We start from the raw sequence: 26,685 nt of genomic DNA, 5'->3' as shown, positions 1-26,685 counted from the left end.
GACAAATCTAGTGTGAGTTTTGGTACAATGATAAATATTAAAGAACTGTAACAAGAAAGCTCAATGTTTACAACAGCAAAATGAGTTGTATTTAACAGTCTTTGTCAAATTGTATATACCTGAGTTATTCATTTTTGAAGTTTGAAGACAGAAATAGAACCATTTGTGTGTTCAGTGAAACATAATAAATGAATCACAAACCCCATTCATTAGCAAAATATCATCATAGCATTTGCTTGATAGTTTAATGAATAATTTTTCTTCCTAAAAGAAAAATATCAATAATAACAATAAAATGCATTGTATTAAGTTTTTAATATAATAAAATATATGTACTAAATGATGAGGGGAAAGGAATAGCTATTATTAACAAAACCTGAAAACAAATTGAGAACATACCTAATAATTACATGATAAAATAGGAAAACATTTAATCTAATATTTTAATAAAAACATAAACTTCCACAAAGCTACAGGGAAGTAGAGATGCTGTTTCTAACATAATTTCCACCTGCTGAGGGTTTTCCTAAGGGCAACTTTAACATCTTTGTTCCTCAAGCTGTAAATTAATGGATTCAGCATGGGAACCACATTGGTATAAAAGACAGAAGAGATTTTTCCTTTATTCATAGACCCAGCTGAGGAGGGTTTAAGATACATAAATGCACCTGATCCAAAGAACAGAGAAACAGCAATTATGTGGGAACTGCAGGTGCTGAAGGCCTTGGACCTACCCTCAACAGAGTTTATATGGCAGATACTGGAGACAATGAAACTGTAAGAAATAAAGATGGTGATGCTGGGCACAATGATGTTGATGCCCACCACAATGAAAACTTCCAATTCATTGACATAGGTGCTGGTGCAAGAGAGCTGCATCACAGGGAGGAGGTCACAGAAGTAGTGACTGATGGTGTTTGCATCACAGAAGGTCAGTCTCAGCATGCATCCTGTGTGAGCCATGGCACCAGAAAATGCCATCAAATATGAACCAAGCATTAGGTAGGAACATATTTTAGGGGACATAACAATATTATATAAGAGCGGGTTACAGATGGCCACATAGCGATCATAGGCCATTGACATTAACACATAACACTCAGAAATAACAAAAAATGAATAAAAATAGAGTTGGGTCATACAACCTATATAAGAGATAATATTCTTATTTAATATGAAGTTCAACAGCATTTTGGGTGTAAACACTGAAGAGTAGCAGAAGTCTATCAAAGACAAGTTAAAGAGAAAAAAGTACATGGGTGTATGAAGATGTGAATTCAGTCCAATTAGAATTAGCAAACCCAAATTCCCCATCATAGTCACCAAATACATTAGAAGAAACAGGAAGAACAGAGGGAGTTGGAGACTAGGCTGGTCTGTTAAGCCAATCAGGATAAATTCAGTCACAAAAGACCTATTTCCAACAGCCATTATTTTCCTATTGGAATGTGTAGGCATTGGACAACATATTACACTGTAAGACAAAATATCTCTTTCCCCATTATATTTAATTCCACCAATGTATATTCACAGGAAATTTTCAAGTCTACCCCAGGCTCAAACTGTAGAATCTGCCTTTCTCATGCCAGTGATTGCCATAGAGTTTCCCTTATTACAGTCTTTCCAAGCTAAACATGTCAATGTATCTCACCTTCTTAAATACTGAATGAAGGTGGGGTCATTTCATGTAAATATGATTGTTTACAAACCAAGGTATAACGAAAGTGTGACTGGACAGAAATACCTTTATCTCATCTTATTACTTCTTCTTTTACTTGATTAAATTGCTTTCTAGAAAAAAAAAGCAATATGAAGTTTAACAATTAATGTTACATTTGTTCGGATTAGATAAAGGTAAAATGAAAAATCAAAACATAATCCATGCACAAGTAAGGACTCTGAATAGAGGCAAGGTTAGTAACTACTGTATGACACAGAATCAAATTTCTAAGTCTACTTTTAAAAGTTCTGTACTTGAAGAAGGAATTTATTTGCACTGTGTTTAAAAAATATCTCCACTTTCTATCTGGAACATGTTCATATCAGCTTTACTTATATCTCTGGGTTTCAAAAATGAGAAAATTGGACCTGTCATATATTCCTGAACTCCTATCATAAACAAAGACATTAAGTTACATAGAGTTTATAAACTCACCATTGTTGAGCCAGAAAATATTGATGTTTTCTTATTGTTACTTGAAATGAAAATTTCAGGACTTGTGTGTTATGAGGCTTTTTTTGTTTTTACTAACAATTTCCAAAAGTGCCTTGGAAATATTTATGGATTGTAGCTCACATTTGCTGATTATGATCTTTCACTACTTTTTCATAACAGTAAAAGTCTTCATATTGGTCTGCTTGTCACTTTACAACATGGGGAAGTTTCAATGTAAGTCTAATGATATTAATATAATATGCCAGGCTTCAAATGGAATCAAACGTGCTAGTTTTCTTCCCTTGAGAATAGCATCTTGGTATAAGAAGGGCATAGGAGGATTTTATTTACACCCTGGACCAAGATCTCTCTTTAATACCCAAGGTACTCACAATTTTACAGAAGTTTTTAATTCACCCTTGGGCTTGTACAACTCCCAAGACAAACCACCAAACAAGATCCCATCTCCATATTATATTCATATCTGGAGGGAAACATGTTGCATTATTTCATTACTTTCCACATCCTTAATAGGAATGTTTCTACATGTTCTTATTCTATATTTCTTACTTCCTTTATCTGAAATATTTCAATAATTGCAGTAGCTCAGTTCAATAGTCTCTCATTGAATATTTCACTTTATAAAATTTCCCCTTTCAGAAGTTCTTACTTTTACAATGATTAGAAATTGCAAACTGGGAGTCCTTCTGAGAATTTAATATAATTAATTATGTCAGTTAAATTTACTTTGCTTTGCTTTGTGTTCACAATTTATAAAGTAGTAGACTGAGAGCACATATTTTTTCAGGTTGTTATGAAAGCTAAAAAAATACTGTGAGTTAATTTGTGATAATATGATGGCACATGGCAAATACCTAAACACAATATATTGCTATTGTTCTTGGCTGTCCACCATAACCAGGTGGAAAGACTATTTCTGAAGGATACATCTTGACTGAAGGATACAGAGAAATCAGTCTTGAAAAGAACAAGAAACTCACTCCCTCTCGCCCCCCCTCTTTCTCTCTGTCTCTCTCTCAACTAGCTTTCAGGGTTCTTGGAAGCACTATGCAGGACGATAGGTATAAAAAGATATATTACCCACTGATAGAACCTGCATACAGCAATACCAACCTGCAAGACAAGATGTCCACACTGGTGCAATAATGCAGAAACTGTTTAAGGGGGTGTTTGTTGGGCCTGAAAAATAGGTTTAGAAAAGAATTTAGGTACTCATTTCACACTGAGAAGACTCTTCTGCCAGAGCAGTTGCATTTCATGAATGAGTCACAAATTTGTGACCTACTATATTATCTGACTTACTTCTGCTCTCTCCTTGTCATGAGCCTCTCCCCTTTTTCTCCATGTGAATTCTTATGAATCTTCACACCTACATGCTGAGCAATATGTGCTGTTAGTATGTGTATGGCATATGGAAAATGACTACTATCCTGTTGAGCACATATGCTATTACTTCTATGTATCTTTTAGGACTGACCATTTGACACTGGACAACCAATTGGGGTTCTTTTACCTGGGGAGGATCATATTGCCCTCTCCCATCTTAAATCATTTGGCAGTAATTATTTCTGTAGGGCTGAGGTCTCATGGGGTTTTTCCCATTCATTCTGGCACATTATTGGGTCATTTTTGATCTGCTCACATTTGAGTGGTCATTTTGGTGGGACTGGTATAGATTTTGATACCTCACATAAGTGTAGTCTTTACCCATCATCAGGAAGTCTGGAAGTGAAATGTTTCGAGATCTAAAGACAATCGCAAATACTTATTACTCTACCTAGAAAAATTGTTTGTCATAATTGAGGACAAAATAAATATTCCAAGGATGGAAACAGGCTAAAGGAATCTATGGTCACTAAGTCATCTCTACAGAATATAAATGAAGGAATCTATTTCAAATGAAAGAAAAGATAAAACATCTGTAAGTATATAGGAAACAACAGGCCACATTAGGACATTAGTTAGTCAAATGAGAAAGAGCAAAACAACAAACAACATGAATCAGTTGAAAGAGAGGCATCAGAACACATCTTTTACCAATGGTCTCAATTTTCCAATCAAAATATATTGATGAGCAAAATGAGTGAAAAAGGGGCCAGTCTATTTGTTACCACCAAGAAATGCACTTTGATTGTCAGTATATTGAATACGAGAAGAATCAATCAAGGTAACATTTTAATTTAAACACACACACACACACACACACACACACACACACACACACACACGAAACATTAATCTACTCAATTTCATAAAACAAATATTGCTAGATATAAAGACAGAGGCTAAATCCCAAACAGTAATAGTGGGTAATTTTAATACCCTATATTTATCAGTAGAAAAGTCATCCTAACAAAAATTAAACAGAGAAACATTTGAGTTAAATGAAGGTTATGAACTTAGGTACCCCCCCGCTGGTAGTGCTGTTTGGGAAAGCTGTAAAACCTTTGGGAAACAGAACAGTGACAGGTGATAATGCTCTCTGGAGGGAGATCTTGAGGTTTTATGTACAGGCTCCATTTCCCATCAACACTCTACTTCCTGACATTGGGTATCATTAAGCTATGTGAATGCAAATGAGTCCATAATCTTTTCAGGAAGCTGACTATTGGTTTATGGAAAGGTACTTATTTTTATAAGTTGATTTTGTATTCTGGCACTTTGTTAAAAAATATTTTGGTCATTTCCATAGGTTTTCTATTAGAATTTTTGGAATTTCCTATGTATAATAACCTTATCTTCAATTAGAGATAATTTGGCTTCCTTCCTTCCTGTTTGTATCCATTTAGTATCCTATTCTGATCTTATTGCTTTAGCTAGTGCCTCAAGCACTGTACTAAAAAGGAGGGGAGACAGTGGATATTTCCAACTCACTCCTCATTTTAATGAGACTGCCTCCATTTTTTTCTCCATTTTGGATGATAGTGACTATGGGTTTGTTGTATATAGACTTTCTTATGTGTAGGTATGTTTCCTCTAGTCATATTCTCTAAGACATTTATCATTTATTTTCACAGAGGTTTTTCTGGAATGATCTTGTAATCTTTTAAAGTTTACTTATTGCATATATTGACTTACATGTGTTGAATCATCCTTGTATATAGAGTACAACACCAGCTTGATTGTGATGCATTTTTGTTTTTGTTGTTTTGTTTTTATTTGTTTGTTTTTGTTTTATATGCTTGTATTTAATTTGTGAACATTTAACTGAGGATTATTCATCTATGTTCATCAGAAATATTAGTTTGTAGTTTTCTTTTTGTTTTGTCTTTATCTGTTATGAATATTAAGATAATATTGGCTTATAGAAGGAATTTGGAAGGTTTCTCTTATTTATTATTTTAGAATAATTTTTAAAATTATTAGTTGTACATGCACTTATATAACTCACCTTACAAATGCTACTGCTCTGTTTCATTGGAGAAATTTTCATAGATTTACATTTGATAAATACCACCATCACTAAAAATTTGTACAAAAACTTGAAATGCTCTTTTTCCAAGACCACAGGCAGACCCTGCAGTCTCCACACCCTGCCCTCACACCCATTTTCCCCAGACCCCAGCCACTTCCTGAGACTCAGAGACCAGCCCCCAGCTCCGATCCACCCCAGAACTCCCATTTGGACCAAAGAGAGGTGGGTGCCTGGGGTTACAGCCAGAGAGGCAACCGCCCCTGGGTCCCACCCCTGGGCAACATCCTGGGAGGACCTGCACAGCTTGGCCCCATTTTCAGCCAATCAGTGGGACCGGTGGGAAGGCTCCACTTTTCCAAGACCACAGGCAGACCCCGCAGTCTCCACACCATGCCTCCACACCCATTTGCCCAAGACCCCAGCCACTTCCTGAGACTCAGAGACCAGCCCCCAGCTCCCATCCACCCTGGAACTCCCATCTGGACCAGAGAAATCCTCTGGTGGACACTACAACCTCAACCCCTTGCCCCCACACCCATCTGCTGGGGACCCCAGCCACTTCTGGAGACTTAGAAACCAGTGTCCAGCATTCCATCCTGCCCCGGAAATCCCATCTGGACCAGAGCTTCCATCCTGTCCCGGATCTCCCATCTGGACAAGAGGAGCTCCAATCTGGAGACCCCAGGGACTTCTTGAGACTCAAAGTCCAGCCCCCCAGCTCCTATCTGGCCAGCACTCTCATATGGACCAGAGAGAGGATCCCTAAATCTGTCAGGTCTTTCTAGACCAAGTATACTGATAAGACCAAGAATGAATCCACAGGGAGGTGGGCAGATGCCAAGGCAGAAATACATACAACAAAATAAAGAGCAATACAGCATCAGCAGAACCTAGCCCTTCTGCAACAGCTAGACCTGAACATCACGGAATGGAAGAAGAAGAAGAAAACAACCATATAAGTAACATCATGAACAAGCTAGAGCCTTATATAGAATAAATCAAAAATAAAGTGGAGAAAGAGACAAACAAAAAATGGGAGGAATGCTATAAAAAGCTAGAGGAAAGGACAATTAAAGCAGAAAAAAAAACAACAACATTAAGTCCCTGAAAGAAAATCATGAAAAACAAGGGAAAGAGTCCAAGAAGTGAAGAGGGAAATAGAAAAAAATGAAGAAGATACTAGCAGAAGGAATGCTGGAAATAGAAAATCTGAGTAAATGAACAGGAACTTCAGATGAAAATATAACCAACAGAATGCAAGAGATGGAAGAGAGGATCTCTGGTGTTGAAGATATGGTAGAAGAAATAGATTCATCAAAGAAAACACTAAAGCCAACAAAGTCATGACCCAAAATGTCAAAGAAATTTGGGACACCATGAAAAGACCAAACCTACAAATAATAGGGATAGAGGAAGGAGAAGAATACCAACTCAAAGACACAGAAAATATATTTAACAAGATCATAGAAGAAAACTTTTCCAACTTAAAGAAGGAAGTGCCTATGAAGATACAAGAAGCCTATAGAATATCAAACAGACTAGACCACCCAAAAAAGTCCCCTTGCCACATAATAATTAAACAACTAAACATACAGAATAAAGAAAGAATATTAAGGTCAGCAAAGAAAAAGGCCAAGTGACTTATAAAGGCAAACCCATCACAATAACACCCAATTTCTCAATGGAGACTGAAAGCCAGAAGGACCTGGACATATATAATGCAGACACTAAGAGACCATGGATGCCAGCCTAGACTAATATATCCAGCAAAATTTTCAATCATCATAGATGGAGTGAACAAGACCTTCTGAGAAAAAAAAAAAAACAGTTTTAAACAATACTTATCCACAAACACAGCCCTAAAGAAAGCACTACAAGGAAAATTCCAACCTAAGGAAGGCAGATACACCCATGTAAACACAGGCAATAGATAACACCACAGATAACACCACAGCAATAGACACCAAAGAAGAGAAGTACACACACACAACCACCAAAAAATAAAAATAACAACAGGAACGAAGAATCACTGGTCATTAATATCCCTTAATATCAATGGACTTAATTCACCTATAAAAAGACACAGACTAACAGAATGGATACGAAAACAGGACCCATCTTTCTGCTGCCTATAAGAAACACACCTCAAACTCAAAGATAGATACCTCCTAGGAATAAAAGGCTTGGAAAAGACTTTCCAATCAAATGGTCTTAAGAAGAAAGCTGGTGTAGCCATCTTAATATCCAGCAAAATAGACTTCAAACTAAAATCAATCAAAAGAGATGATGAAGGACATTACATACTCATCGCAGGAAAGATCCACCAAGATGAAGTCTCAATTCTGAACATTTATGCCCTAAACACAAGGGCACCCACATATGTAAAAGAAACATTACTAAAGCTTAAATCACATATAAACCCCAACACATTAATAGTGGGAGACTTCAACACCCCACTTTCACCTCTGGACAGAACTGCCAAATTGAAACTTAACAGAGACATAATGGTCTTAACTGATGTTATGGCCCAAATGGACTTATTCGATATCTACAGAGCATTCCACCCAGACAAAAAAAAAAAATATACCTTCTTCTAGGCACCCCATGGAACCTCCCCTAAAATCGACCACATACTTGGCCGCAAAGCAAGTCTCAACAGATGCAAAACAATTGGAATAACCTCCTGTGTTCTATCATACCACAAGTGTTGAAAGTTGGATTTCAACAACAGAAAAAACTACAGAAATCCTACAATTTCATGGAAACTGAATAATGCTCAACTGAATCACCAATGGGTTAAGGAAGAAATAAAGAAAGAAATTAAAGACTTCCTAGAGATCAATGAAAATGAATACACCATATACCCAAAATTATGGGACACTATAAAAGCAGTGCTAAGAGGGAAATTCATACCAGTAAATGCCCACATAAAGAAGCTGGACAAATCTCACACTAGTGACTTGACAGCACACCTGAAATCCCTTGAACAGGAAGAAGCAAAGTCTCCCAGGAGGTACAGACACCAGTAAATTACCAAACTGAGAGCTGGAATCAATAAAATAGAAATAAAGAGAACAATACAAAGGATTAATGAAACAAAGAGTTGGTTCTTTGAGAAGATCAACAAGATAGACAAGCCCTTATCCAAACTAACCAAAAGACAGAGAGAGAGCATCAAAATTAACAAAATCAGAAATGAAAAGGGGACATAACAACAGATAATGAGGAAATCCAGAGAATCATCAGTTCATACTTCAAAAACCTGTACTCCACAAAACTGGAAAATCTAAAAGAAATGGATAATTTTCTGGATTGGTACCACATACCTATGTTAAATCTAGACCAGATAAACCATTTAAATACTCCAATAAACCTGAAGGAAATAGAATAAGTCATTAAAAGTCTCCCAACCAAACAAAGGCCAGGACCAGATGGTTTCACTGGAGAATTCTACCACGTCTTCAAAGAAGACTTAATACCAATACTCTTTAAATTGTTCCACACAATAGACACAGTAGGAATATCACCAAATTCCTTCTATGAGGCTACAATTACCCTGGTTCCTAAACCAAACAAAGATGCAACAAAGAAAGAGAACTACAGACCCATCTCCTTCATGAACATTGATGCAAAAACACTCAATAAAATACTGGCAAGCAGACTCCAAGAACATATCAAAACAATTATCCACCATGATCAAGTAGGCTTCATTCCAGGGATACAAGCGTGGTTCAACATATGAAAGTCTGTCAATGTAATACACCATATAAACAAAATCAAAGAAAAAACCCACATGATCATCTCACTAGATGCAGAAAAGGCATTTGACAAAATCCAACACCCCTTCAGGATAAAGGTCTTGGAATGATCAGGAATACAGGGAACATACTTAAAGATAATAAAGGCAATCTACAGCAAGCCAACAGCCAACATGAAATTAAATGGAGAGAAACTCAAAGCAATACCACTAAAATCAGGAACAAGGCAAGGCTATCCCTTCTCCCCATACTTATTCAATATAGTACTTGAAGTTCTAGCCAGAGCTATAAGACAACATAAGGACATTAAGTGGAAACAAATTGGAAAGGAAGAAGTCAAGCTTTCCCTATTTGCAGATGACATGATAGTATACATGAGTGACCCCAAAATTTCAACCAAGGAACTGATACAGCTAATAAAAACCTTCAACGACAAAGCAGGATACAAGATGAACTCATAAAAAAAATCAGTAGCCCTCCTATATACAATAGACAAACAGGCTGAGAAGAAAATCAGAGGTACATCACCATTTACAATAGCCACAATGATATAAAATACTTTGGGGTTACTCTAACTAAGCATGTGAAGGACCTATATGACAAGAACTTTAAGTCCCTGAAAAAAGAAATTGAAGAAGATGTCAGAAAATGGAAAGACCTCCCATGCTCATTGATAGGCAGGATTAACATAGTAAAACTGGCGTTCTTACCAAAAGCAATCTACAGATACAATGCAATCCCCATCAATTTACCGACACAACTCTCCACAGATCTGGAAAGAATAATACTCAACTTCATATGGAAAAATAAAAAACCCAGGATAGCCAAAAGAATCCTGTACAATAAAACAACCTCTGGAGGCATCACAATCCCTGACCTCAAGCACTACTATAGAGCTACCATAATAAAAACAGCTTGTTACTGGCATAAAAACCTACATGTGGACCAATGGAATTGAGTTGAAGACCCTGACATTAATTCGCACACCTATGAACATATAATCTTTGACAAAGAAGCCAAAAATATACAATGGAAAAAAGAAAGCATCTTCAACAAATGGTGCTGGCATAACTGGATGTCAATGTATAGAAGGCTGCAAATAGATCCATATCTGTCACCATGCACAAAACTTATGTCCAAGTGGATCAAAGACCTCAACATAAATCCAGTTTCTCTGAACCTGATAGAAGAGAAAGTAGGAAGTTGTCTAGAAGGCATTGGCACTGGAGATCACTTTCTAAATATAACAACAGTAGCACAGACACTGAGAGTAACATTCAATCAATGGGACCTGTTGAAACTGAGAAGCTTTTGTAGAGGAAAGGACACAGTCAACAAGACAAAGCGACAGCTTACAGAATGGGAAAAGGTCTTCACCAACCCCACATCTGACAGAGGGCTGAAATCCAGAATATATAAAGAACTCAAGAAATTAAACATCAAATTGCCCAACAGTCCAATTAAGAAATGGGCTATAGAACTAAACAGAGAATTCTCAACAGAGGAAATTCAAATGGCTGAAAGACATTTAAGGAGTTGCTCAACATTCCTATTTATCCTGGAAATGCAAATCAAAATGACTCTTTAATACCACCTACACCTGTCAGAGTGGCTAAGATAAAAAACACGTAAGACAGCTTATTCTGGAGAGGATGTGGAGCAAGGGCATCTCTCCTCCACTGCTGGTGGGAATGCCAGGTTGTACAGCCACTTTGCAAATCAATATGGTGCTTCCTTAGAAAATTGGGAATCCATCTCCCCCAAGACCCAGCTGTAGCACTCTTGGGCATATACCCAAGGAATACTCAATTATATCACAAGGGCATTTGCTCAGCTATGTTCATATCAGCATTGTTTGTAATAGCCTGAACCTGGAAACAACCTAGATGCCCTTTAACTGAAGAATGGATAAAAAAAATTGTGGTGCATATACACAATGGAGTACTACTCAGCAGAGAAAAACAATGACATCATGAGGTTTGCAGGCAAATGGATGGATCTAGAAAAATCATCCTGAGTGAGGTAACCCAGACTCAGAAGGACATACATGACATGTACTCACTCATATAGGAGGATACTAGATGTAAAACAAAGATGACTAGACTGCTACACAACTCCAGGGAGGTTACCTAGAAAACAAGACCCTAAGAAAGACACAGGGATCACCCAATCCCAGAGAAATGGATGAGATCTACATGAACAACCTGGACGAGAGTGGGAGAAATGAGGGTCAAGGTTTGAGGGAAGGGAGGCTTTGGGGAGCAGGAGATCCCAGCTGGATCAAGAACAGAAAGGGAGAACAAGGAATAACAGACCATGATAAATGAAGACCACATGAGAACAGGAATAGGCAGAGTGTTCAAGAGGTCTCCTTAAATCCACAATGATACATCCTCTGTAGACTGCTGGCAATGGCCAATAGAAAGCCTGATCTGACCTAGACTGGTGATCAGATGGCCAAACACCCTACCAGTCGAGCTGGAACTCTCATCCAATAACTGATGGAAGTGGATGCAGAGATCCTCAGCCAGGCCCCAGGTGGAGCTCCAGGTGTCCAATTGTCGAGAAAGAGGAGGGACTGTAAGAGCTTGAATTCTTGAGACCAAGATTGGAAATAGCACAGGTTCAAATAGCCAAACAAATGGAAGCACATGAGTTATGAACAAAAGGCTGTGGTTCCCCCAGCTGAATTAGGCTGACTGGATAAGTGAGACAATTGAATAGCTTGAACTATCTGGGAGGCGCCCAGGCAGCATGACTGGGACCTGTCCTTAGTGCATGAGCTGGCTTTTTGGAACCTTGGGCTTACACAGGGACACTTTGCTCAGCCTGGAAGGAGGGGACTGGACCTGCCTGTACTGAATCCACCAGGTTTCAATGAATCCCCATGGGAGTCTTGGACCTGGACGAAATGGGAATGGAGGGGTGGGGCTGGGAAGAATGTGGTGGTGGGAGAGGGAGGACAGGGGCACCCATGGCTGATTTATAAAATTGAAACACAAATATAATAATAATAATAATAATAATAATAATAATAATAATAATAATAATATTTACTCAGTAATGAAGAAAACGAAAAGTAATATTGGGTAACATATTTCGACAGATTTTCTTCTAGCTATCGCATGGAATTTTCTTATTTTAAATGTCAACTTTGGAAATTACCACCTCTATTTTTAAAACTTTTTCACCAGGCATGGTGACACATGCCTGTTATCCTAGCATTCAGAAACAGAGACAGGAGGAATGGTGCAGGTTGGTGGCCAGATGCGGCTACAGGGCGAGTCATAGGCCATCTAGTGCTCCATCAAAAGACTCTTTCTCAAAACCAAAATAAAGTGATATATAGTAAACATTTGTCTTTTTTTATTGAGATTGTGATATGACATTTTATAAATCAAATATTCTGTGAATTTTAATCAAATGAATTTACTTTTAAACAACACTATAAATTATCAAATTACATATAGTGTTAGGAAATATAAAAGTTAAGGATACAAAGGTCATATCTTCACTGTTCAGCATAAAATTTCCAACCATATGGGCTGTTTCATTATAATTTAAAACATTTCCAGAGGGGTAATGGGGTGAATGTGATCAACATATATTATTTACATTTGTGAATATGTCAAAATGGAACTCGTTATTTTGTATGATGTATATATAGTAATAATAAACTTGAAAATAATATTTTTTAAAAAAAGTTGAAATGCCAGCTCACTAAATCAACTCATAAAAACTGAAGTTAAAAATAGGATATTTTTCACGATTATTTTAAAATACGTTATTAACTGGAAGTAAAGTCCAGAGAATTACCACAAATGAAGTGTGAGTATATTTCTCCCACTTATAAATGAGCTCTTATTTCCTACAGTGTATATTCTGGTCCACAATGAGTCATTTCAACTTCTCTGGTTTAGTTCACATTCATAGTCAATGACCATGACTGTTAAGTTTCTTGGAAATACCTTGAAACATGTGTACACAGACCGTGTGCTGCCTTTAACTTTCAAACATGATGTTACTGCTAAGAGGCTGCCAGGAGAACACGGGCCTGGCTTCTTTTGTGGTGCTCATGCATTGATATTGACCCAGCTCATTTCCACTGTGATTCATACATCACTGTTAAGTGGTTTGGATGGACTTGGGCCAAAACGTGCCAAAAGAGGACTGGGAGATGAAGGGCCTGAAACCTGGGCCTCACCACCAACACAGTTGTCTTAGGCTAACTGTGAGGTGAGACGCACACTTAAATACATATCTACAGTCTGAAGTTTTGTGTGCTCTGAAGCTGTATTCAATAAATAAATACTGGTTAACAGTAAAAAAAAAGTGTTAGTTGAAAGTCTGATAGAATTTTGTTATAGATCTATCTAGGCCTGAGATATTTTCTAGAAAGGTCTTTTATTATTGTTTTAATCTTCTTGTTTGTTATAATTCTATAATTTGTTTGAACTGTTTCTGGGTCAGGGTTACCTCACTCAGGATTATTTTTCTAGTCCCATTCATTTGCCTGCAAATTTCATGATTCCACTTGCCATTTCTTAAACTGCTGAATAACATTCCACTGTGTAAATGTACCATATTTACTTTATCCAGTCATTGGTTGAGGAGCATATAAGTTGATTGCAGTTATTGGCTATTATGAATAAAGCCACAATGAACACAGCTAAGCAACTGACTTTGTGGTAGGAAGGAGTGATTACAATACATGCCCAGGAGTGGTATAGCTGGGATCAATTCTCAATATTCTGATGAATAGCCATATTGATTTCCTTGGTGGCTATACAAGTTTCCACTCCCACCAGCAGTGGAGGACTGTTCCCTTTGTCCCACAGCCTCATCTGCATGAACTGCCATTGTATTATTGATCTTACCAATTTTGACATGTTTAAGATGGAATATCAAAGTAGTTTTGACTTTCATTTCAATGATGGCTAAGGATGTTGAAAATTTCTTTAAGTGTTTCTCGGACATTTGGAATTCTTCTATTGGGAATTCTGTTTAGATGTTCCCCATTTTTTAAAATTTATTATATTTGTGTTTTAATTTTACACATCAGCCATGGGTTCCCCTGTCCTCCTCTCTCCCACCGCCCCCCCCCCCCCATCCTCTCCCCTCCATTCCCATCTCTTCCAGGGCCTAGACTCCCCTGGGGATTCATTGAAACCTGGAGGATTCAGTACAGGCAGGTCTAGTCCCCTACTTCCAGGCTGGGCAAAGTGTTCCTGTGTAAGCCCAAGGTTCCAAACAGCCAGCTCATGCACTAAGGACAGGTCCAGATCCCACTGCCTGGGTGCTTTCTAAACAGTTGAAGCTATTCAATTGTTTCACTTATCCAGACAGCCTGATCCAGTTGGGGCTCCACAGCCTTTGGTTCATAATTTATGTGCTTCCATTTGTTTGACTATTTGTCCCTGTGCTTTTCCAATCTTGGTCTCAACAATTCATGAATTTTTAAAATTGATTCTTTGTTCTTTGATATCTAGTTTCTTGAGTTCTTTATATATTTTGGAATTTAGCCCTCTACTGTATGTGGAGTTTGTGAAAAAAGTTTCCCATTCTGCAGGCTGTCATTTTGTCCTGTTGACAATGTTCTTTGCCCTATAAAAATTTTAAGTTTCATGAAGTCCTATTTATTTATTTTTGATTTTAGTGCCTCCACTCATTAGTGTCCTGTTCAGAAAGTCAATTCCTATGCCAAGGAGTTCAAGACTATCCTCCACATTCTCTTCTGTCAGGTTTAGAGTATCTGGCTTTATATTGAGGTCTTCAATCCGCTGGAGTTTTATGCAGGTTAAGGAACATGGACCTATTTGAATTCTAGCCAGTTTGACCAGCACCATTTTTTGAAGATGCTGTCTTTATTGCAATGTGTATTTATATGGCTTCTTTACAAAAAATTAGGTGTCCATAGCTGTGTGGATTTATGTCTAGGGCTCCAATTAGATTCTATTGACTAATGTGTCTGTTTTGATGCCAAAATCATATAGTTTTTATTACAATAGCTCTGTGGTACATCTTGAAATCAGGGAAGGTGATACCTTCAGCAGTTCTCTTATTGGTCAGAATTGTTTTAGCTGTCCTGGTTGTTTTTTTTTTTTTTTTCATATAAACTTGAGAATTATTCTTTCAATGTCTGTAAATAATTGTGTTGGGATTTTGATGGGAATTGTGTTGAATCTGTAGATTGTATTAGGTAGAAGGGCCATTTTTCATATGTTAATCCCACTGATCCTTGATCATGGGAGATCTTCCCATCTTCTGATATCTTATTCAATTTCCTTTTTCAAATTCTTGAAGCTTGTATCATACAAATCTTTTATTTGCTTGGTTTAGAATTACCCATGATATTTTATATTATTGGCTATTGTGAAAAGTGTTGTTTCTGATTTCTTTCTCTGTCCATTTGTCATTTGTATAAGAAGGGCCACTGATTTTTTTCAGTTAATCTTTTATCCATCCACTTTACTGTAAGTGTTTATCAACTGCAGGAGTTCCCTTGTGGAATGTTTAGGGTCAGTTATATATACTATCATGTAATCTGCAAATAACAATACTTTGACTTCATCTTTTCCAATTTGTATTCCTTGATCATCTTCACTTGTCTTATTACTCTTGATAAAACTTCAAGTGTTATACTGAATAGATAGGGAAAGGGTCGACAGCCTTGTCTTGTTCTTGATTTTAGTGGAATTGCTTTGAATTTCTCTCTTTAATTTGATGTTAGCTTTAGGCTTACTGTAAATTGTCTTTATTATGTTTAGGTATATCCCTAATCTCTCCAGTACTTTTATCATGAAGAGTGATTGGATTTTGTCAAAGGACATTTTTGCATCTAATGAGATGATCATGTGTTATTTTTCCCTTTCTGTTTATTTATATGATGAATTACATTTATTGATTTTTGTATGATGAACCATCCTCGTGTATCTGGGATGAAGCTTACCTGATTATGATGGATGATCTTTTCGATGTGTACTTGGCTTCAACTTTCAAGTATTTTCATGAGTATTTTTGCATCTATGTTCATAAGGGAAATTGGTCTACAATTTTCCTTCTTCATTGAGTTTTTATGTGGATTGGGTATCAGAGTAATTGTGGCCTCATAAAATAAATTGTGAAATTTTCTATTTTCTGGTTTCCATCTGTTTAAGTAATATTGGTGTTAACCCTTTTATGATAGTCTACTAGAATTATCTGCTAAAATCGTATGGCCCTGGGCTTTTTTATTGGTTGGGAAACTGACTTATTGACTGCTTCTATTTCACTAGGCATGATTTAACTTTGATAAAGGACACATATTGAGAAAATTATCCATTTTTTGAGATTTTTAAATACTCTTTTAGTACAGGTTTTTTTTTTTTTAATTGTACTAATGATTCTCTTGTATTTCATCAGTGTCTGTTGCTACAACCCCCTTATTCTATATCTTATAGTTAGTTTGGAAATGGGTTTGTCTATATTGCTGATTTTCTCAAAGACTTTTTGTATTGTTCTCTTCTGTTTTACTGATTTCAGCTCTTAGTTTGATTATTTCCTACCATCTACTCCTCTTGTGTGTGCTTACTTCCTTTTGTACTAGAGGTTTTGGTGTGATGTAAAGTTGTTGGTATGGGACCTCACCATTTATTTTTATATATGCACTTAGGGCTGTAAACTTTAATCTTGGCATCACTTGCATTGTGTCCCATATGGTTGGATATGCTGTGTATTCATTTTCATTGAATTATAGAAAGTCTTGAATTTATTTATTGCTATCTTGACCCATTTTTCATTCAGTAGAGAGTTGTTCAGTTTCCAGGAATCTGTAAGCTTTCTGTTGTTGAAATTCAGCTTCATTCTGTGGTGCTCTGATGACATACAAGGAAATATTTAAATTTTCTTAGATCTGTTGAGACTTTCTATGTATCTGAGTATATAGTCAATTTTGGAAAAGTTCCATGAGATTCTGAGAAAAAAGAAGATATTCCTTTTTGTATGGGAGGAATGTTCTCTAAATATCTGTTATGTTAATTTGGATTACAGCATCTGTTAGATTTAGCATTTCTCTGCTTAGTGTTTGCATGGATGACCTGTCAATAGGTGAGAGTGGGTTATTGAAGACTCTCACTATCAGTGTTTGAGAGTCAATATGTGATTTAAGCTGTAGTAGTGCTTCTTTTACAAAGATTTATGCCCTTGTGTTTGGGCATAGATATTAAGAATTGAAATGTCATCTTGGTAGACTTTTCCTTTGATGAGTATGTAGGGTCCTTCCCTATCTCTTTTGAATAGTTTTGGTTTGAAGTCTGTTTTGTTAGATATTAAAACAGCTACTCCATTGCTAGACTCCAGCTCTGGATGAAGGCAGGGCCTGAAGATGGGTGGATGCAAGAGCAGTGATGGAGGAATCATATATGGGATACATACTTCTTAGTTTCATTTCAGGAGAGATGGACAGAAAGGAAGTATATGGGAGTCATTCCCAGTGGTGGATAGGTCCCAGCAGAAGATATAAGGAGATGGTGGGAGAAGGAAGTGAGCCAGGCCATGGTGCTTTGGAGAATCTTGCAGGATGGCTGATGAGCAGCCAGAGTGTTTCTTTATTTATACAAAATTTAGTAAGAAAGGATACATTCATGATGTTTCAAAACATACATGATATCATTTTTGGTTTTGGACATGTGTTTCACTTCCTTTTGCTCATCTATTAGTCATCATTAAATTATGACGGAAGATAGTTTCGTTTCCAATCATTTCCCTCAAGTTTTAACACCATTAATAAACAGAGTTGTTACTCTTACTCATTAACCCCATAACCCAATTTTTGAGAATCAAGAAGCATATGAGAGCCTTTTCTCAGGCTGGTAGCTGTGGTTGCTTCAAAGACACTAGACCAAAACAAAAGCTTCAAAGCACCATGGGCATTTTGTCATGTCCCAAGCAGTATATTATTAACTCTTAGTGGTCACAGTGCCCAAGAAAAATCCCCAGTCTAAACCTGCTGCAGTTATTATTCAAATTCGGGCATAATATAATATTCACATTTATATCTTCATAGAATGTGTCTATGTGTCTAGACTTTGCATTCTGTTGTTGCTTGGTCATATGACATTATAGTGGCTCTGCATGAGCTAACTTTTCTTTCTTTCTTTCTTTTTTTTGGTTTTACAAGACGGGGTTTCTCTGTGTAGCTTTGCACCATTCCTGGAACTCACTCTGTAGCCCAGGTTGGCCTTGAACTCACAGAAATCTGCCTGGCTATGCCTCCCAAGAACTGAGATTAAAGGCATGTGCCACCACCTCCCAGCTAGTTTGTGTTTTCTTTATTGATTCTATTTACACTTTCAGATATTGAACAATGTAAGAGTCCAGCTCTGACCTGTCAAAGGGTTCTTGGGGGGAGGAGAGAGGAATAAGAAAGTATTTGAGAGAAATACAGATGTAGATGGTGAGAAAGACAGAGACACAGGATTGCTTTGGGAGGATTTGTGGAAGCCTCCCTTGATTTCTCCAGATTGTCTTTTATCCTTTCTTGGGCATCAATGTGTCCTTTGGAAATGTCAGTGCCTTCATGATCTAGGTGTTTTTATTGATTGGCTATTAAATACAACCCACATTGCAGCTGTAAATAATATTCATTTGACCCCCTTTTGTCAATTTGTAGTATTATATTTATTCCACAAATATTAACCATCGGATGAAGAATATAAGTATTACATATATACAGTATAGAATTTTAGGGATTATACTTACTCTCTACTCTTCATAAAGCTTTAGTTGAATATTTTGTCCTTGAATAATATAGCCTAGCAGCAGATTGGAGAATGATTGAAAATGTGAACCCATTTTTATTTGGGGAGGAGAAAGAGGACAACTCCAGGAACTAATGTAATGAATTCTAGTTGAAACTTAACTGGGAGGTTCTTATGCCAACTCTAAAAGGTATTATTGTGAATAGTGCTATAATAATCATGGTTGTATCGCTAACTATATTGTGTGCTAAGAATAATTCTTTAGGTATGTAACAACAATTAAGTGGTAGTACATATTTTATTTTTTGAGTAATCTCCCTACTTATTTCTATAGTTAGATTTTCTGCTGCAGGACAGATGGATTATTTTAAATAACAGCTTTGATATTGCTTATTTATTTTAAATGATTATATCCATTGTGAGTTAAATGAGATCATAGGTCAATGTAGTTTGGATTTCCATTTTGATGGCTATGGGTATTGAACTGTGTGTGTGTGTGTGTGTGTGTGTGTGTGTGTGTGTGTGCCTCATACACTTATTGTTTTGATAAGTATTCAGTTCTTTTGTGCATTTAATGACCAAATTTGGTCTTTTGGTGATTAAAATGTTTGAGTTATGTGTACATTCCACTTACTAAACTACTGTTGAAGGAAGAACTGGAACACACACCCCTCTATTCCTTAATTATGTTTCTCTTCTTGTGGAGAAACCTTTTTATCCAATTCTATTCATCATTTTTTCTGTCATTACCTAATGATCAAAGATCTATTAATAAAAATAAGAGCACATGGATTGGGAAGAAAGCAAGTAGCAATGTTTGAAAGAATTCAGAGGAAGAAAAGGAACAGGGGCAATAGTGTAACTATATTATAATCTCAAAAAAGTAGATACTGTGGATAAACTCATACCAGTGAACAGAAGACAACTGCAATGAAAAGAAAAACATAGATACAAACATGTTAAGAAACACATTAAAAAGACAAGATCTCATATAATCTCAAAAAGTAATGATTTTTTAAAATAACTATTCAGAAATTCATTGACTCTATCTTGGCTGTCTTAGAATGTTTCCAAAATATATTTCCATTATCTTTAAACATTTAAGTATTTCATTAAGATCTTTCATAAATTTCATATTAATTTTAGTGCAAGATGAGAAGTAAGGATATACTTCTCTCATTTAAATGTGGATATCCAGTTTTAAAAGCCTCAGTGTAGAGTTTTCCTCTAGCAGTCTCTAGGTCACCAGGTCTAACTCCAGCATTGGAAGCAAGCAATGTGAAAGGAATTTGATTCAATGACTATGATAATTTTTTTCCAGGACATTGCAGCTAAGTCATATAACTTGGTGTTGATTTTATTTTCTTTTAATTCAGTTTTATGTATCAATCTTTACCTAGTAAGTATGCAATGTATTTGTTCCACTAAAAAGGTTTAAAAAATTAACATTAAACTAAACCAAGTTTTTAAAAAAATAAATTCTTGGTAATTTGAACTTATAGATTTTTTTGCCATTTTCTTACATATAACTTGAAATTAGATTAACATTTTGTTCACAATCATGAAGAGTACAGAATGACTAAAAGTTGCAAGTCTATACATTATTTGAAAGAAAACATTTAATACCATCATAATGTGTATTATTCAAACATGCAAAAAAAACATTAGTCGTTGTGGTGATATGAATGAAAATGTGCCCCATAGACTCTTAGGTAGTGGCACTATTAGGAGATGTGGTCTGGTTACAGTAGGTGTGAAATTATTGAAGGAAATGTGTCACTGGGGTGAGCTTTGAGGTTTCAGAAGCTCAAACCAGGCCCAGTGGCTCACTCTCTCTTCCTGCTGCCCTAGATCCAGATGTAGAACTCTCAGATACCTCTCCAGCATTGTGTCTTCCTGTGTGTTATCATGCTTCCCACCATGGTGATAATAGACTAAACTTCGGAACTGTAAGCCACCACCAATAAAATATTTTCCTTTATAAAAATTACTGTGGTCATCATGCCACTTCACAGCAATAAAACCCTAACTAATACAATCATAATTTCAGCCAAGACATTTGACTTGCATAACATAAATTAAAGGAGAAACTCAATAGATTTATTTTTTACAAATAAAACATTTAATTTTACAAATAAAAATTTTACCTATTATATGTGACATGATTGTGACTTTAAGTAGAGTAATGAACTCAAATGTTAGTTTTACAAAGGATACGGTCATGCTTCCACACCATGTTAAGTAGAGATAATGCATTAGCTACACCTTAGTTTCAGTTCAGAATTAGAATAGTATTGCCTGAAACCTTGTACTGACCATTGACACCTTTTTATTCACTGATATCCAATAAGCCCAGAGTATCATATGGGATGCTCAAGACCTATACCACTGAGCTGTATCCTTAGACCTTGAGAATGAACAAAAAAAAATTTATAGGAATTGATTCACAATCATTTACCTATTGTCTGATATATACTTTAGATTATAACATCAGGGTCATTATGTCTCACAAAACCTTAAATATTTCCTTTCTGGCTTTTTGTAAATAAAACTAAACCTGACCATTTAATGCACATTTAGAATAATCTTTATTTAGTTATTTCATGTTTCTCTTTATATGGTTTTGGAGACAGAATCTTGCTATACTTTCCAGATTTTCTCTGAAAACTCTGAAACTCATTGCATTATACTGAAAACCTTGAACTTACAGTCCTTCTACTGCAGCATTCTTACTGCTATGACTATAGGAATGTGTGAGCACAAAGGACTAGACATGATTTAAATAAACTGAACAAAATAAACTGATATTGATGGACCATCAGTATCTTCATAAGCAGCCCATTAGCAATGACACCCAATTTTGAATCATGCATGCTTTGGGAACAAATATACATCAAAGTGAGAAGGTAAGATTTTTATCACATGAGCTATTTTTCTTATACTGTAGTTAGATTTTCCTACCTGGCCCAGTCAGGACAAATCTCTCTTACCCGCCAGTCCCACAGTCACTCAGACCCAACCAACAAAGCACACAGAAACTTACATTGTTTATAAACTGTATGGCTATGGCAGGCTTCTTGTTATCTACTTTTTTTATCTTAAATTAACCCATTTCTGTTAGTCTATACTTTGCCACATGGCTTGTGGCTTACCAGTGTCTTTACATGTTGCTTTTCATGGCAGCTGCTGGCGGTGTCTCCCTCCAGTCTCTCACCTCCCAGAATTCTCTTCTCTGTTGTTCCGCCTATACTTCCTGCCTGGCCACTGGCCAATCAGAACTTTATTTACATAGAGCGATATCCACAGCATTATACAGCCCAGTGAAGATTTCAAATAAATCTATAAATTAACCATTTCTAAAATATCAAGCATCAGATGTGGGGATTGCTCAGGAACTGGTTGTTCAGGTGAGTCATACAGTATACCCTTTAATCCATTCACGTTTACTTGTAAGTGCTCTTTGCAATGGATTGTTGGTCTGGCTAAAGGCCTCTGGTTTATTCTGCTCTATCAATACCAGACCCTTAATGGGTCTATTCCTAGAGGCCCTTTTTCTGTCCTGTGTCTTGGAGATCTTGATGCCTCCCATCTACAGATCCAGTGCCTTCACATACTCCAGCAGTTCATAGATTAGGTAGATATATGGGTGGGTGGGCTAAGTCTTAGCCCTGTTCAGGGCCTGAGTGGCAGCTGGCAAAAAAAAAAAAAGAAGAAAAATTATTATTTTTTTCATTGAATTATAAAAATTATGAGAAAAAGTAAATGAGATTTTAATGAAGTGTTTATCTAATTATTCTTCAGCAATGAAAAGCTGGTAGTCATATATCAGAGTAAGAACCTGAATAATTAGAGAATTGGAAAAAAAGTGATCAGCAACCTCCTCTTTCTCTTGTCCTTGATGCAAAAGGGCCAAGACTCTCTCCAAGCCCTGCCCTACTACTTCTTGTCTCGCTCTCTCTGTCCCTGGTCCTCCAAATCTCTATGTCCCTGGTCCTCTAAATCCTTTAGGGCTAATTTTAGTAAGCTAGTATTTAGCTCCACCCTCTGACTCAAAGCAAACTTTATTGGCAGTCTCAGAAGTATCAGAATGCAATCAAAGTATCACACAAAAGTTTAACCATTCCTCTTTTATACAAATGAACATGGGAAACAAGGGTGTTTGGTAACTTGTCTATCTAGCTACATATCTCTATTCTTATTACCGTGAGTGTAAAAATCCTTGGCCTCATTGATATACTGTTACACTTAAGGACTGAGCAGTGTACTTGCTTTGAATATTTAACTATTTATTATAAATATTTAGCTGGAGTGTGGCAGATTAAATGAGAATGGCCCTCATAGGATTATATATTTGAATGCTTGGTACCCATTTAGTAGAACTGTTTGGGAGGAATCAGGAGGTATGGCTTGATAGAATAAGTGTGGTCTTAGTGGAGAATGTGTGTTACTAAGTGTGGGCTTTGGATTTTCAAAAACCCAATCCAGGCCCTGTCTTGCCTGCAACTTGTGGATTAGATGAGATCCCTAAGCATTGATCCTGCCCATGCCCACCACCCACGTGCCCCCTGCTATGTTGTTCATGGACTAACTGGTGTTCTGAAAGTGTAATAAGCCACCAATAAATGCCTTCCTTTAAAAAATGTCTTGGTCATTGTTGTTCATCATAACAGTAGGAACATTAACTAAGAAATGGTGAAATATAGTAAAAGTGATTCTGGAGGGCTTGAGCACTGATCAATAACAGAGTACTTACTGAGGAGCAGAGTTGACTTTGTGGGTTTGATTCAGTTCATTGAAAATAAATGCAGTAAAAAACACAATTTCTAAAAAGAGGTATGGGAAAATCTCAGGAGAAATGATACACTAAATATTTTTCCACATTTTTGAAAACTTTGAAAAATGTATAAGAAAGTTTTAATGGGACTCTGTGGAATATTACTCTTAAAGATTCACAAACAAAACCAAAAGTAACCAAAACAAAAGATTTCCCTCATGAGATGAAGGTCAATGGGAGATGGGATTTCATAATGGCATAAGTACAGAAGATGTACCAATCCCTAAGAGAAGGTCAAACCTTACTCCCTTAGGACATAAAGATATATCATGGACTAGCATGCAAAAAAAAATAAATAAACCCACTGTATTTCATTTTTACACCTGGCATCTGTGTTCCAGGAAGAGACTGAGGAAGATTTTACTGTGGGTTAACAGGAAAGTATAGTAAAGTACATAAAATAGAAATAAAATCAGTAAAATCTTTCTGTGTTTCATCCAATGGCAAGAGTGAACACAAGTGGCTTACATCTTATCTAGGGCTTCAGAGGACAGAGTATTTACATTAAACTTTATGAACAGCATTTCAGAAAGATTTCCAAGTAATATGAAAATTAACTTTGTGTCCTCAGATTCTTGGAATCCAAGAAATGCTGTCTTATATCTTGATATAATCCTTTGAGATATCAAGGGCAGGTAATAAAGAGATAATACTGTTTTCTCTCCAAAGCATGGTAAATTAATATTTAAATACTTTTCATCTTTTTGAGATTGTGATATAAACTTTTCATCCCTTCAAACTATCTCATATAACCCACTATGCTCTCTTTCATGTTCATGGCCTCTTATTTTTTTATTAACTGTGTATATATGTATGGGGGTTTAGATGCACATATGTATATATACATATGCATATATTCACAATTAGCTCACTCTATATATTATTTGCATGGATGTTTTAAAATTTATGCTAATGTCTAACTTTTATGTGAGGTCTTTCTTGAGACATAACTCTGAAATCTGAAGCAAATCACGTAAGATTTACAACTTGTTTTGAACAATTTATTCATTGTGAGATGCCCAAGGTGAAGCTAAGACCTCCCTCCACACAGACTTGCTTTTATGTGTTTGATGTGAACATAATATATATAAAGTGAGAAGACAATTATAAGATGTAATCTGTTCAGACTCAAGTATATAACAAAGCATTACTAGGTATAATTAACATGCTGAAGACTAGGTATCCAGAAATTAATCAGATTTTACACTGACTCATTTTACTCTTTGATTAGCATCTCTTGACTTTGCCTCACATAGACTATAGCAAACATGTGGGTGATTTCCAGGCATTCCCAATGTGTGTGCCACATGTATGATAGAAAAACACTTGTAAATTCTGTGGGGCACTTTACATTCACTCTTTCTTTTCTTTCTCCACAGATTATCTTAGAGAAGAATGGTTCTGACAAATGGTTCTTTGGTAACAGAATTCATTCTCTTGGGTTTATCAGACAACCCTGACCTCCAAATACCCCTGTTCTTAGTTTTTCTAGTAATGTATATGATCACCGCCTTGGGAAATTTGACTTTGATCATTCTAATTGTACTGAACTCTAATCTTCATACCCCTATGTACTTTTTCCTCTTTAACTTGTCTTTCATAGACCTCTGCTATTCTTCTGTTGTTACACCCAAAATGCTGATGAACTTCTTAGTAAAGAAGAATGTTATTGGTTTTACAGGATGTATGACCCAGCTCTACTTCTTTTGTTTCTTTGTCATCTCTGAATGTTATGTCCTGACAGCAATGGCCTATGATCGCTATGTGGCTATCTGCAATCCACTCATGTATAATGTTGCCATGTCTCCTAAGGTCTGTTCCTTTCTTATGATTGGTTCATATTTGATGGGGGTTTTTGATGCCATGATCCACACCGGATGCATCCTGAGACTGACCTTCTGTGATGGGAACACCATCAATCACTACTTCTGTGACCTCCTGCCTTTGATGAAGCTCTCCTGCACCAGCACCTATGTCAATGAGATAGAGATTTTCATTGTAGGGGGGAAAGACATCACTCTACCCAGTATTGTCATCTTTATATCTTATGGCTTCATCCTTTCTAGTATCCTCCAAATAAGGTCCACTGCTGGAAGGTCCAAAGCCTTCAGCACCTGCAGTTCCCACATAATTGCTGTTTCCTTGTTCTTTGGATCGTGTGCATTTATGTACCTAAAACCCTCCTCAATTGGATCTTTGAATGAGGGAAAAGTATCTTCTGTTTTCTATAATATTGTGGTCCCCATGATGAATCCTTTAATCTACAGCTTGAGAAACAAAGATGTTAAAGTTGCCCTGAGAAAAACTCTGAATAAGAGAAACTTTTGATGAGAAACCTACTGTGTTTGTGACAAAGAGTCACAAATACAAGATTTTTGAGGTATGATGACTGCTTTATGATCTTATTTCTCCATTATAGTGGGGTAATTTATATTTTTCTTTGCTAGCCTGGTGTTGTAAAATGGTGTTCAATGATATCTCCTTAGTATATTCATTACTTTCTACATTGATTAAATACAATTCTCAAAACATTCTTTTTTAACATTAGTCATATGCATATTGTAAGAATATACCATCATAGTTTGATGATATATATTTTTTCCACCTATATATTTTTCCACACACATGCCTGCATGCTAACACACATACACACACACACACACACACACACACACACACACACACACACACCTGCATGTGTGTTGGATGAGCAAGATTCTAGAGTTTAATGAGATTATTAGTCCTTTGCCTAAAAAAGCTTATTA

At 36.4% G+C, this 26,685-nt stretch overlaps 2 protein-coding genes across 2 annotated transcripts; one reads left to right on the top strand and one right to left on the bottom strand.

Moving 5' to 3' along the window:
- Window positions 1-495: 495 nt before the first annotated feature.
- LOC118587264 (olfactory receptor 8B3-like) lies at window positions 496-6,936 on the bottom strand. The gene is made up of 2 exons (XM_036193087.1): window positions 6,929-6,936; window positions 496-1,438 (listed from the first exon to the last, which is right to left on the bottom strand). Exons 1-2 carry the CDS (start codon window positions 6,934-6,936, stop codon window positions 496-498), a joined length of 951 nt encoding a protein of 316 aa, XP_036048980.1.
- Window positions 6,937-21,271: 14,335 nt separating this feature from the next.
- LOC118587315 (olfactory receptor 8B3-like) lies at window positions 21,272-26,248 on the top strand. The gene is made up of 2 exons (XM_036193201.1): window positions 21,272-21,283; window positions 25,310-26,248. Exons 1-2 carry the CDS (start codon window positions 21,272-21,274, stop codon window positions 26,246-26,248), a joined length of 951 nt encoding a protein of 316 aa, XP_036049094.1.
- Window positions 26,249-26,685: the final 437 nt, after the last annotated feature.

The sequence above is a fragment of the Onychomys torridus genome, chromosome 7 (genome assembly GCF_903995425.1).
Source record: "Onychomys torridus chromosome 7, mOncTor1.1, whole genome shotgun sequence".
In the NCBI taxonomy this organism is placed as follows: domain Eukaryota; kingdom Metazoa; phylum Chordata; class Mammalia; order Rodentia; family Cricetidae; genus Onychomys; species Onychomys torridus.
This window is presented reverse-complemented; position numbering and strand designations above follow the sequence as displayed.